General features: G+C 43.4%; 1 protein-coding gene across 2 annotated transcripts in view; it reads right to left on the reverse strand.

Moving 5' to 3' along the window:
- LOC110537675 (14-3-3 protein epsilon) overlaps positions 1-11649 on the reverse strand; it is a 38400-nt gene extending 26751 nt beyond the window's left edge. The window contains exon 1 of one of the 2 annotated variants that reach the window (XM_021623900.3): positions 11337-11649. In XM_021623900.3, coding sequence (XP_021479575.1) covers positions 11337-11400 — 64 coding nt within the window. In that variant the 5' untranslated portion in view covers positions 11401-11649. The remainder of the gene's footprint in view (positions 1-11336) is intronic. The other variant, XM_090192576.1, reaches the window with a different exon arrangement.
- Positions 11650-14918: the final 3269 nt, after the last annotated feature.

Consider the following 14918-nt stretch of genomic DNA (forward strand, 5'->3'; position numbering starts at 1 on the left):
TCCCCAATGATGTCAAGCAAAAAGGCACTGAGTTTGAAGGTAGGCCTTGAAATACACCCACAGGTACACCTCCAATTGACTCAAATGATGTCAATTAGCCTATCAGAAGCTTCTAAAGCCATGACATCCTTTTCTGGAATTTTCCAAGCCGTTTAAAGGCACAGTCAACTTAGTGTATGTAAACTTCTGACCCACTGGAATTATAAGTGAAATAAATCTGTATGTAAACAAATGTTGGAAAAATTACGTGTCATGCACAAAGCAGATGCCCTAACCGACTTGACAAAACTATAGTTTGTTAACAAGAAAATGTTGGTGAAAAACTAGTTAATGGCTCCAATTTAAGTGTATGTAAACTTCTGACTTCAACTTAGATCTAAATGATGTTAGTAGAGTTTTTAGGTTATAGATAGTTTATGTAGTTAACTAGTTGGCTGGCTAATGATAGTCAAACAAACAAGCTAACATACCTTTTTTGCAGTTTCTCACACGGGTACACTGAAGTGATTCAAGTGAATTGTGTTTCGCGACACAGAGCTTTTGTATTGCGCACTGGTCCCTGGCACGCTGTGTTTCTCGAGTTGCAGGCTGCCTGCCACAGCTCAAAGAGCTAAGTAACCTTCAGAACTGTGTTGAAGCCAAATGATCTATTTACTAATAAAAGCCGATGTGCTCCACAGAAACTGTGTTTGGTAGAAATAGGTGTGGTGGCATTGATTCTGTCGTGGCGCAGCGCCACACTTAAATGAAGGCAGAGGAAACACCATCTTACTGCTGTACATTGCATTTGCATAAATACTGTTTATATAAAAAAAACAGCCTGTAGTTATATACTGGATTCTCAACAAAGCTCGCTAACGTATTTACTGCTGTACATATTCTTAGCATATCTGTTGGTGTACGTACACAGATTGCACTTTGATTACTGATAGTTTTATTTGGGTTGTTAACTGGATTGGTCCTGACAGACGTTTTTGATTTTTTTTTTGTGTAATAATCTAATTGTCAAGGTAAATTCCCATTTTTATTAAATACCATTAAGAAATTATCAAATTGTTGGATTTATCTTCAATCCAAAGCGGTTCACTGGGTTTTCATACACAATGACTATCAGGATGGATCACATAGGCCAACTACACTCACTGTATAGAACAGGGTCTCCTGGCACATTTCTCTTCCATATTTAGATGTATAAAGAGATTAGATGCACACCTTGAAAGGTTCCTGTCATCACCAGCTCTCTTAATGGAGTGTCTGGGGAGTTGCCAGTGTAGACGGGGGGGGGGGGGGGACTTTATGCAAACCTACATTAACGCTAGATGGGTGTAGCCGTGGGAGTAGAGCCCAGCTGGCTGCTGAGCCAAAGACCAGAGGAGTGTCTCGGAATTCTAGAATCTTCCCTCATAGAACATCGTCGAATTCAGTACTGCGTCAGTGTCCAAGTCTGGGAGATGTCTTTTATAAAATAACTTTTGGTTTTTGTCTGTAAAACACAGTAGTCAAGAGACACCATTACAGGGCTGGTGTAATCAAAGTGAGGCAACTTGCAGGTGGGGGCCTTTCACATTTAATGATACACCAGTAAATCAGATCAAGGAAAGGGACAGGAGCTGTGCAGCTGTCAAATATGGGTGTTATAATACAGTAAGTGGTTACAACAGTTCTTAGCTAGAGCAGAAATATTGCTCGTAATAATTACGGCACAACATATTGCCGTACTAGGCCAATAGCCCACGTTAGGCCTATATGTTTAGTTACACACTACCCTACCATTGCTATATACCAATGCTTATGGGACTGAGGGGGAACCCCCAGAAAGCATGGGGTCTTGCACTGTGTGGCCATGCGGTGCACAGGCAGGCAGAACAGTGTGTGCCATATACATAGAGCCTATGACTTCTAGAGACAGAGTGAGAGACAGAGTGTACCTACAGCAGCCAATGGCAGACCTCCACAAAGCATGCTGCAGAAACTCAATGCTCGACAGTCAGCGCCCAGGAAGAGCAGCAGCAGTACAGTATCTCTGCAGCAGACGACCACTGAGCCGTGGCTTTGATCAGTGGACTAGGGCCGTGCTCAAACGCACTCAGTGACCCCTCTACAGATTGACACAAAATGTAAAAGGTAGGGGAAAGGAAGCTGAAATAAAATTATGAAATTTGACGAAACCAGATCAAAAGTATGATGAGCAAAGTATGAAAAATGACTGTTGCATCTAGATTGATAGTTAGATTGGGTTCAGGGGGGCGGGATTATTAAGGGCATAGGGTGACGTCAACCTAACTCATTTTAATACACCAATGGTATTTAACTCATTTAAATAAGTACCGCCTTGTAACCAACGTCTTTGGGATAACTACTCTATACGTGCCAAAATTTGACTGTAAGGGTATCAGCAAATATAATAACAAGTTTACACTATTCATCTATGGCAAAAACACGGTGCCTTCAGACCAATTGACTTTCCACTTTGTTAGGTTACAGTCTTATTCGAAAATGTATTAAATTGTCCCCCCTCAATCTACACACAACACCACATAAATGACAAAGTAAAAACTATTTACATTTTTATAAATTTGACTTTTTTTTTTAGCTAAGTTAACACTGAATACATAAGTATTCAGTCCCTTTAAATCAGTACTTTGTTGAAGCACCTTTGGTATTGATTATAGCCTCAAGTCTTGGCACAACTGTATTTTGGGAGTTTCTCCCATTCTTCTCTGCAGATCCTCTCAAGCTTTGTCAAGTTGGATGGGGAGCGTTGCTGCTCAGCCATTTTCAGGTCTCTCCAGAGATGTTTGATCGAGTTCAAGTCTCAGCTACAGCTGGGCTACTCATTCAAAGAATTGTCCCAAAGCTACTCCTGCATTGTCTTGGCTGTGTGCTTAGGGTCGTTGTCCTGTTGGAAGGTGAACCTTTACCCCTGTCTGAGGTCCTGAGCACTCTGGAGCAGGTTTTCATCAAGGATCTCCGTTCATCTTTTCCCTGGATCCTGACTAGTCTCCCAGTCCCTGCCGCTGAAAAACATCCCAGCAGCATGATGCTACCACTACACTTCACCATAGGGATGGTGCCGGGTTTCCTCCAGACTTGACACTTGGCATTCAGGCCAAAGAGTTCAATCTTGGTTTCATCAGACCAGAGAATTTTGTTTCTCATGGCCTGAGAGTCCTTTAGGTGCCTTCTGGCGAACTCCAAGCAGGCTGTCATGTGCCTTTTACTGAGTGGCTTCTGTCTGGTCACTCTACCATAACGGCCTGATTGGTGGAGTGCTGCAGAGATGGTTGTCCTTCTGGAAGGTTCTCTCTCCCATCTTCACAGAGGAACTCTGTCAGAGTGACCATCGGGTTCTTGGTCACCTCCCTGACCAAAAACCTTCTCCCCCGATTGCTCAGTTTGTCCGGGACGGCCAGCTCTAGGAAGAGTCTTGGTGGTTCCAAACTTCTATTTAAGAATGGAGGGTTCACACTATTAGGGTGTGGTGCCTCGCTTAATGTAGAAATGTCATGTCTGTGTGGGGGACCTGGGTGATCGAGAACACATGAAGAAAAGGAAGATCTCAGCTAGTTTGAATGAACAGGACTCGCACCAGCTTGCCTTTCATACATGTGTGGAAGCAGCACATCTTACTGTGCTCAGCTATTCTGCCACCTTGATTAGCACAACTCGACAAAATCAAATTAACATTTTAAATGGACTGCAAGAGCAATCGGTGTCTAAAAAATATACTTTCTGTTAACTGTTCTATCTTAACCCATCAAGCAAGGAAAGAGGAATACTACTCAGTCTCTGGAGAAAGAAGAGAACAGACATGACTGAGGTGTGTTGGGGGGGGGGTGTTACTGCCACCATTATGACACCACATTGGAACGTGTTCAGGTCTGTTGAGTGACAGACCAGGACTGCTGAGCCCGGTGTGGCTGGAAGCAGTGTATAAGTGCACTTCCTGAAAGAATAGGCACCAAGGAGGGGAGCGAGGAAAAGGTAAGAGAGCACAGTCTTTGCAAAGATCCCCACTAAGCAGGCAGCTCCTGTGTGATCTATTTGCACACACACACACTGTGGCTGGATGACTCGCCTGGGCTGGAGAGAGAGAGGGTTTACATAAGAGAGTAGCACACTGCTGCTCTCGTCTCCTCCTGTCCCTTGGTCCCCATGTCAGGGTGGCTGCATAGGCACATACCTTCCAGTCTGGTCTGGCTTAAGCCCAGCTGCACTATGCGCCTTGCACATTCCTCTGTGCCAAAGGGGGCTCAGGAGGAGTGGCCTGTTCCACAGCAGGCCTGCAGGGGAGAATCATCCTGGCTCTGAGTGGCCGGCCCCTCCAGGTGATTGACCTCTTTCAGCAGGCGTAAGGACATGAGGGGTGGGGGTTGTAGGCTAGAGCTGGTAGGGTACAGTATCCTGTTTCATAGCAGGGCAAAAGAGATCAGAGAAGAACCTGCATGGCCTATGTGTAGCACTGCTGATCTTTGATATCAAAATCTAGAAAACTCTCAGATACTACTACAGCACTTAACAGTGTGCCTTCCCAGCAATACTGCTGTCATGTTAAATGGGGAAAATAAAAAATTCAATGAAACTAAGGCATTTAATGCATCTTCCTCTGCATTCATCATCATGGGAAAGTCTTAGCCCAGATGAGTCTGCATACTTTATGAACTGGGTCATCAGAGAGGTACAGCTCAGATAATTCAAGTACTAATAAGTCAGGAGAAGAAAAACAATCTTCAAGACTAGTGATAAGAAAAAAAACAAGTTACATGTCGGGATATTATTATTGATGCTATATCATATCGTTGACAATATTGCAATATTATTTTGCACTCATTGGCTGTAGCCACCTATTTTTCCTTCATAGCTTGTTCTCCATCTTTTTTTTTTTTTTAAATAGGGCAGCAATTTGTTTTATGCACTTTTATTTCTATGACTAATCTAAACTCATTATCATGGCTCTCGTCACTCTGCAACAGATATGTGAGCAATGTTTGGAACATCGAATCTTAAAAATCACAGTATCGAATTGTAATACATATAGAATCTCAATACATATCAGCATCTAAGTACAGATATAATATCGTATGGTCCCTGGCAATTCTCAGCTCGATTCAAGATCCACATCAAAACACTCAAGGAAAGATGGTGGTATGCTACAGGGAAGGCTTCCAAAAGGAATTCAGAATCCACTCAAAAAAGAAGCTTGAAGGATCACTTCAGCATAATTGGGCACTAACAGGCATCAATAATAGGGGATAGGGAGCCCAAATGTGTAGCGACATCCACTGAGGAAAGAGTCATTTCAATCATAGAAATTATAATTGCGCCGGGGGGCTGGGAGCCCGTTTTACAGGCTCCTAACCAACTGTGCTATTTCGCATTGTTTGTAACTTATTTAATGTTGCTGATAATGTCTCTTATGACCGAAAAGAGCTTCTGGATATCACAACAGAGATTACTCACCTCGAACTGGATATACTGCTGCTACGAGATCAGGCTCAAATCCCTGACATTGAAAAGACAGAAATACAGGGGGCGGAGATCGGGGTGCCTTGTGAGAATTCGTCGGTGAGTGGGTAACCCGCCTCTACCATCCGTTCTATTGGCCAACACGCAATCGCTGGAGAGTAAACTGGAAGATCTGAGACTACCATAACCAACAAGACATTAAAAATGGTAATATCTTGTTTCACAGAGTCGTGGCTGAACGACGACACAGATAATATGCAGCCGGCTGGGTTTTCCGTGCATTGGCAGGACAGAACAGCTACGTCTGGTAAGACGAGGGGTGTGTGTGTGTGGGGGGGGGGCGCAATGTCTCATTTTAAGGAAGTCTTGAGGTTTTGCTTGACAGAGGTAGAGTACCACATGATAAGCTGTAGACCACACTATTTAACAAGAGTTTCTTATTTTTCGTAGCTGTCTATTTACCACCACAAACCAATGCTGGCACAAGATATATGAGGCCATGTGTAAAGAAGAAAATGCACATCCCGAAGCGGTGCTCCTAGTGGCCGGGGACTTTAATGCAGGCAAACTTAAATCCTCTGTACCTCATTTCTACCAGCATGTCACATGCAACCAGAGAAAAATAAAATATATAAAATTTAAAAAATAAACACTCTAGACCACCTATACTCCACATACAGAGATGCATACAAAGCTCTCACTCATCCTCCAATAGGGAAATCTGAATATAATTTTATCCTCCTGATTCCTGCTTACAAGCAGAAAGTAAAGCAGGAAGTACCTGTGAATCGCTAAATACAGAAGTGGTCAGATGACGCAGACGCTACGTTACAGGACTGTTTTGCTAGCACAGACTGGAATATGTTCCGCGATTCATCCAATGGCATTGAGGACTGCATCTCAGTGCCAGAGGCATCACTACAGGCCCTGGTTCGAATCCTAGCTGTATCACATCCGGATGTGATTGGGAGTCCCATAGGGTGGCGCACAATTAGCCCAGCGTCGTCCGGGGAAGGCAGTCATTGTAAATAAGAATTTGTTCTTAACCGACTTGCCTAGTTCAATAAAGGTTACACACACACCAAAAAGTTATTTTGAGGCTTTTATGCATGTCCCCATTACCAGTAAAACATAATAATCAAAACCTATTTCTTTCACTTGCTGAGCTGTGCTGTTTCGTTGTTCATTTGTTCAGTCGTTTAATTCTCAACCAGGATTTCATGACATATGTCAAGCAGTGAAGTTTCAGCTCTTTCTGTTCATGGCCTTTCTCCGTGCGCACGGTCACTGTGTCCGTTTCCATCTTGTCCAGCTGCGTATGTAACATTTCACGTAAACCCCGTTCCTTGTCTGCATCGAAGTAGCGGTCCTTGTACATAGAGTTGAGCATAGTGGTGAGCACAGTAGAGAGAGAATGCCACCGAATCGCTTTGTCGAGCAGGCGTTTTAATGCCATGACAGAGGGTATCACATCTGCTGCAGGCGCAGAGGATGAGCATATAGCTCGAGTCAGTTGTTTGAATGGAGCTTGCTAGTGTGTTCATGTTTCCAAGTTTCAAACATGTTCTCAAATGCCATTGAAATGGCAGCGGCGGTATGACAAACCGGCACATTCACGAACATGCAACATCCTCAGTACGAAATCCTCAATGACACATTGTGCTGTCAGACTCAGCATGCTCACAGGGCTGATATCGCTGGTTCAAATGTCAGTCATAACGCTAATAGCAGTGACGCAATGTTTATTTTTTAGCAGTGACGCCATTACTGTATAGCTTTGGTAGAGCAACATCTGAAAAATAGCACACTTGGTAGTGTGTACTAGTGCTCGACCATTCGGCAAAAGCCAACATCAGAACGGTTGATTGTCAAGGGCAATGAATACCATTATCTTGCCATTAATGGATTTCGCCTTTGAGTTGAGTTGCAGAAATTGTCTTACTCTTTCAAATGACTGCTCGATCTACACAGCAGACATTGTGGGCTAGGTTAGAAATGTTGCAAGTGTAGCGCAAAAGTTTACATGGCGTCATTACATTATATAGGTATGCACGTCAGCTTTGACATCGGTTTTTCACATCGGCGTTAAACTAGACATCGGGCCAATGCCGATAAGTTCACCAATATATTGTGCATCCCTAGTTGTTACAGGTGTGAAGCTTATGTGCATGTGGCGCACTGTGTAGGAGGGAGGTTCCCATGTGTGAGAAGTGTGCAGAAAGGCATGAGATAAAGGAATAAGTAGCATTGGGAAAATAAGCAGTATGTGTTAATTGTAGGGGTGCCCAAGGGGCTTCGGATCAGAAATGTCCAGTGCCAGTGCGAGAGAGGCAGGTTGAGGTTACCAAGGGTTAGAGTAGTGCAGAGGGTGTCATATGCTGAGGCAGTGAAGAAAGTAATGGGTCAAGGGGGAGGGATCCTGAGAGGATTTGTGAGTAGTAGATCTATACCAATATGGAGAGATAAGGCCAGTGATATATACAGTGTTGCCATGTTCGCAGTTTTCCCACTTAATTGGGCTACTTTGAAAATGTATTGGTTCGCAGGTATTTGCACTGCGGCCGCCATGGCCTCTCATAAATAATATATATATATATATATATATATATATATATATATATATATATATATATATATATATATATATATATATATATATATATATATATATATATATATATATATAAATATTCCCCCACTGTGAACTGCTCCTGACTGTCAGGCAGTGAGACAGGCTGTTGCTGAGTGAGTGGTGGGGAGGGCCGGAGGGGTGTGTGCGTTGAGAAAGCACTACAGTTATTGGCTGAGGCACGTGAGCGAGAGAGCAGCCAGCACGTGCACACGTTATGACAACTTTTTACCAGTTGTAGGTAGACTATTTAGATTTTCATTATGGAGACAGCTATTTTCAAACCTTTTTCCATGAAACATTAAATACTGTAGAACTGATGCACATCAAGAAATAATGGCGACAAAGCACTGGAAAATGACTTTGGGGCGCATTATATAAATCTACTCTGGGGTGGTTTAAACTGCATTCTAATGTTGACTGCTTAAAGAAAACGGTATCAAACAAAGTGCTTCATGCATGCTCAGTTCTTGGGTCTCGGGGGCTGCACGAGTAGAAATTGTTAAATGGAAGCTACGGAACACCCTCGCATGGTTCTTTTTATGGGGGAAAAGTCCTAAATTAAACTGACAGGCAGTGTGTGTGTGGAGAATTATACATTTGCCTTTGTTGGCCATCAAATAGCCAATTAATGTATATGCCATTGTAGGCTACCATTTGACACAATACATGTTGAAAGTATGAAGTTATGAATCACTGGAGTCATTGCAAATCATTTTGCCTGTAACTTCAATTTACTGTAGCCTTGTGTTATTATGAACGCATTTGATCGACGGTAAAAGTAGTCAGATTAGGCTACAGATAAAACAAATGTAAAAAATAAACACTGGCTATTGTTGACAAGCATATTCAGTTCATTAAGACATTATTAATATTTCATTCAGTGATTGAAATCATGACCCCATCCTCAGTAGCCTATTCCAGCAGGCTATTGGGGAAACAAGCACTTCTTATTGCGAAATTGCCTCGCTATTCATGTTGAACAAATTTGTCTGTGAATTTGAACTAAGCAAGCTGCTGAATTGTTCAGTTTACATCTTGCCTATATCTTGTCTATGCTACTGTAGACTGTCTGAAATTAGATGTAGAACATATCAGGGGCTATAGGCTACCTGCTTTTATCTAAGCAAACTACGGCAACATTTGATTAGAATCATAAACCCAGATTTGAGTCTGAAGCCTATGCCTATTGAAATGACAAGTCAATCGCAAATGGGCCATTTATAAAGGTTTGTAGTCTTAACATCAGCACAACTGCCAGAAAGTAGCCTAACATTCAATTGTTTTATGTTCATCCAGCAGGGTAGCCTAGTGGTTAGAGCATTGGACTAGTAACCGAAAGGTTGCAAGTTCAAATCCCCGAGCTGACACGGTACTAATCTGTTGTTCTGCCCCCGAACAGGCAGCCCCCGAACAGGCACTGTCATTGAAAATTGAGAATTTGAAATAACAAATAAGAATTTGTTCTTAACTGACTTGCCTAGTTAAATAAAGGTAAAAAAATAAATAAAAATGTAAAAGTGTTTCTTGCTATTATAAACCGGTTACCACGGAGATCCAACATTCATCACTCAAACTCTCCTGTCGAATTTATCTATTGTTATGCAAATGCACAAAAGCGACTTACTTACAATTTTAAACCTGGTTCGAGCCCCAAATGCTGATTGGCTGAAATCCGTGGTAACCGGTTTATAATAGCAATAAGGCACCCCGGGGGTTTGTGGTATATGGCTAATATACCCACACCTAACGGCTGTATCCAGGCACCCCGCATTGCGTCGTGGTTATTGGCCATTGGCCACTGTGGTATATTGGCCATATACCATACCATGTGCCATATTACTTAATCATAGCAGTCAAGCGAGTTAAATCCACATCCATTGATGGAAAATGATCTAGCAAGTTAAATAAGGGCGACATCAGTTCTCATGTCACATATTCAAATTCCTTTATTACACCATGGCATAGCTTGCAATAATTATTTTGAGGAAAACTAAATTTTGCTTCTAACGTTGTTACAAGTTACAATTATATCTTAATTGGCTCTAACTTATGGGAAATGGTTTAGATATGGCAACTCCTTACTTGCTGTGGGGACAAATTGGGCTAGTTTTCAAGCCTTTGGTGCATGTTTTGAATAGTCATAGTGCTAGAAATGTTTACTTGACCTGGCAACCCGGGATATATTCTTCAGTAAGATTGGTTTTGTTCATAGCAATGGTTATCAACAGTACTGCAGGGATGGAACACAAGTCGCAGAAAATAGAGGTTGTGGTGGCAGATGCAGAGAAGTATTTGGGTGTATGATTTGACGTCATTAGAGTTACCGGGTATGTTGAGTTTTGGTGTTCCGTCCTTTAAGCCCGAGGTAGGACTAGATAGGTTTAAATAGTGGGTTAGGGTGGTGGGGTTTTAATTAGTGTAGGTTTATATAGGGGAAACAAATACCGTACTTTTTCCAAGCAAAGTATAAGAGGGTTCTATTCCAGTCTAGTTGGTGGCAGTACTACAACATTTCTGGGTGCCGTTAAACCTCAAACTCAAGTAACTTATACTTTCCTTGAAAAATAGTTGGCAAAACTGCAGTCACTAGCAAAGTAGCTTCAAGACTAACGTTAGCTAACTAGGCTACGAAGCCGCTATTTTTAGTGTAATGGCATTACTGTCAAAATAGCTAGCTAGTTCATCAAATAAACAAATTATTTTTGTTAACAAATGGTTAGGTAACCTAGGTAACCTTAACCATTCCCCATGACACGGTAGCTATTGCAGTTTGGCAACCATTGTTAACCGCCATTTTACCACAGATTTTAGCTCACGTTCGTTAGCTGTCATGCTCTCTTGTTAACTAGCGTTAGCTAGTTACGTTAACGTTAGTACATCCATTGAGAACTAACAACGAAGTCGGAACAACAGGACCACCAGCAGAAACAACCAACGGCTTTCAAAATAGCATGGGCTGAATATCACCCATGCCCATGCAATCACTGAATAGCCTAAAACCCAGTAATACACATGTGTATCGCTTGATACCTTTGTTCAATCAAACCACTAACGTTAAATGACTAACTAGTTAGGAAACCCTATCTTCAACGCTATTGTCTCTACTACGATCTCTTACTAGCTAGTTAACGAATCCATATTCAAACCACCTCATCCGCTCCTCGAAGCCCCCGCTAGAGAGAGGGAGACAAGCGAATGAGGGACATACTCCGCATTGACAGTAAATCTTAGTCCTTACCATCGTATCGCTCGGCCTGTTCGGCGAGTTTGGCCTGGTATACTAAGTGTTCTCGATCTGCCATGGTGTTCGAGGTCGGGCTGTCGATGATGTGCGGCCTGAAGGAGAGGCTCGACCGTGGGTCTGTCTCAGACTGCGGTTCCTGGTGGAGCAGCAGCTCAGCGTCCCCACTATCTAACTACCGGTAGCACTGGTTTAAAGATGGCGTCCGAACTCAATCCGGGAAATTGACGCAATCCACGCCAACACCACATCCCCGCTCTTCACTTTTCTTTCTCACACACTCCGGTGCAAAGCTATTGGCCACTAACCCATTTCATCTCATGTATTTATGGTGTCGATGGAAATACAATGTGAAACACAGGCCAGTATTAAAAAGATTCAGTTAAATATAATCCACTCAGCATGACCAGACTCCATAAAGTAGTGTGCATATAATAATGGTGGTTCACACATCAGGGCCACATATTTATATTTTAGTATATGGCCCTGGTTCACAACTCCTTGTCATTGCTGGAGTCAATACTGTTATTATAATACTGTGACTCCAGAGTGGTGCAGCGGTCTAAAACACTACATCTCAGTGCTTGAAGCTTCACTAAAGACACCCTGATTCGATTGCAGGCTGTATCACAACTGACTGTGATTGGGAGTCCAATAGGGCAGTGCACAATTGGTCCAGCGTCGTCTGGGTTTGGCCGTCATTGTAACTAAGAATTTGTTCTTGACTGACTTGCCTAGTTAGATAAAAAAAATATAAGGGATTTTAACCTCTTCACACCAGCCATGTGAGCCATGGGTAGTCAATCAGTCTGTCATAATCTCAGGTCGGCTGTATGCATTGTTAGCTTTCAAGCTCTAGGTGGCATTCTGCTTTTCCCCTAGTTCTCAGCCATGACTTCTCCCATGACTGCCTCATGTGAACTACAATCCCGACGCTGTATTTAACGTTTAGAAAAGTCAATAATCACCTTTCGCAACATGTCTTTCATCAGCGAGAATCCTTAAAATAAAAAAGATACACTTACTGTAGTAGTTTTGCACAGATCCATACAACTATGGGTGCCTCCATCTGAGAAAAATACACTTCCCCGAGTTGCACTTACACAAAGGTGTTCGGGGGAGCTTGCTAGATAACGAATTAGCACAGGTGGTCGCCTCCTTGCCTGTTTTCCGTAAACAAGCGCTGTAACATCAAATCAAATCAAATTTTATTTGTCACATACACATGGTTAGCAGATGTTAATGCGAGTGTAGCGAAATGCTTGTGCTTATAGTTCCGACAATGCAGTAATAACCAACAAGAAAACTAACTAACAATTCCAAAACTACTGTCTTATACACAGTGTAAGGGGATAAAGAATGTGTACATAAAGATATATGGATGAGTGATGGTACAGAGCAGCATAGGCAAGATACAGTAGATGGTATCGAGTACAGTATATACATATGAGATGAGTATGTAAACAAAGTGGCATAGTTAAAGTGGCTAGTGATACATGTATTACATAAGGATGCAGTAGATGATATAGAGTACAGTATATACGTATACATATGAGATTAATAATGTAGGGTATGTAAACATTATATAAGGTAGCATTGTTTAAAGTGGCTAGTGATATATTTTACATCATTTCCCATCAATTCCCATTATTAAAGTGGCTGGAGTTGAGTCAGTGTGTTGGCAGCAGCCATTCAATGTTAGTGATGGCTGTTTAACAGTCTGATGGTCTTGAGATAGAAGCTGTTTTTCAGTCTCTCGGTCCCAGCTTTGAAACACCTGTACTGACCTCGCCTTCTGGATGATAGCGGGGTGAACAAGCAGTGGCTCGGGTGGTTGTTGTCCTTGATGATTATTATGGCCTTCCTGTAACATCGGGTGGTGTAGGTGTCCTGGAGGGCAGGTAGTTTGCCCCCGGTGATGCGTTGTGCAGACCTCACTACCCTCTGGAGAGCCTTACGGTTGAGGGCGGAGCAGTTGCCGTACCAGCCCGCCAGGATGCTCTCGATTGTGCATCTGTAGAAGTTTGTGAGTGTTTTTGGTGACAAGCCGAATGAGGTTGAAGAGTGAGGTTGAAGAGGCGCTGCTGCGCCTTCTTCACGATGCTGTCTGTGTGAGTGGACCAATTCAGTTTGTCTGTGATGTGTATGCCGAGGAACTTAAAACTTACTACCCTCTCCACTACTGTTCCATCGATGTGGATAGGGGGGTGTTCCCTCTGCTGTTTCCTGAAGTCCAAGATCATCTCCTTAGTTTTGTTGACGTTGAGTGTGAGGTTATTTTCCTGACACCACACTCCGAGGGCCCTCACCTCCTCCCTGTAGGCCGTCTCGTCGTTGTTGGTAATCAAGCCTACCACTGTTGTGTCGTTCGCAAACTTGATGATTGAGTTGGAGGCGTGCGTGGCCACGCAGTCGTGGGTGAACAAGGAGTACAGGAGAGGGCTCAGAACGCACCCTTGTGGGGCCCCAGTGTTGAGGATCAGCGGGGTGGAGATGTTGTTGCCTACCCTCACCACCTGGGGGCGGCCCGTCAGGAAGTCCAGTACCCAGTTGCACAGGGCGGGGTCGAGACCCAGGGTCTCGAGCTTGATGACGAGCTTGGAGGGTACTATGGTGTTGAATGCCGAGCTGTAGTCGATGAACAGCATTCTCACATAGGTATTCCTCTTGTCCAGATGGGTTAGGGCAGTGTGCAGTGTGGTTGAGATTGCATCGTCTGTGGACCTATTTGGGCGGTAAGCAAATTGGAGTGGGTCTAGGGTGTCAGGTAGGGTGGAGGTGATATGGTCCTTGACTAGTCTCTCAAAGCACTTCATGATGACGGAAGTGAGTGCTACGGGGCGGTAGTCATTTAGCTCAGTTACCTTAGCTTTCTTGGGAACAGGAACAATGGTGGTCCTCTTGAAGCATGTGGGAACAGCAGACTGGTATAGGGATTGATTGAATATGTCCGTAAACACACCGGCCAGCTGGTCTGCGCATGCTCTGAGGGCGCGGCTGGGGATGCCGTCTGGGCCTGCAGCCTTGCGAGGGTTAACACGTTTAAATGTTTTACTCACCTCGGCTGCAGTGAAGGAGAGTCTGCATGTTTTCGTTGCAGGCCGTGTCAGTGGCACTGTATTGTTCTCAAAGCGGGCAAAAAAGTTATTTAGTCTGCCTGGGAGCAAGACATCCTGGTCCGTGACTGGGCTGGTTTTCTTCTTGTAGTCCGTGATTGACTGTAGACCCTGCCACATACCTCTTGTGTCTGAGCCGTTGAATTGAGATTCTACTTTGTCTCTATACTGACGCTTAGCTTGTTTGATAGCCTTGCGGAGGGAATAGCTGCACTGTTTGTATTCGGTCATGTTACCAGTCACCTTGCCCTGATTGCTGCACTGTTTGTATTCGGTCATGTTACCAGTCACCTTGCCCTGATTAAAAGCAGTGATTCGCGCTTTCAGTTTCACGCGAATGCTGCCATCAATCCACGGTTTCTGGTTAGGGAATGTTTTAATCGTTGCTATGGGAACGACATCTTCAACGCACGTTCTAATGAACTCGCACACAGAATCAGCGTATTCGTCAATGTTGTTATCT

This window comes from Oncorhynchus mykiss, chromosome 12, assembly GCF_057628025.1.
Source record: "Oncorhynchus mykiss isolate SJ-2025 chromosome 12, ASM5762802v1, whole genome shotgun sequence".
Taxonomy (NCBI): Eukaryota; Metazoa; Chordata; class Actinopteri; order Salmoniformes; family Salmonidae; genus Oncorhynchus; species Oncorhynchus mykiss.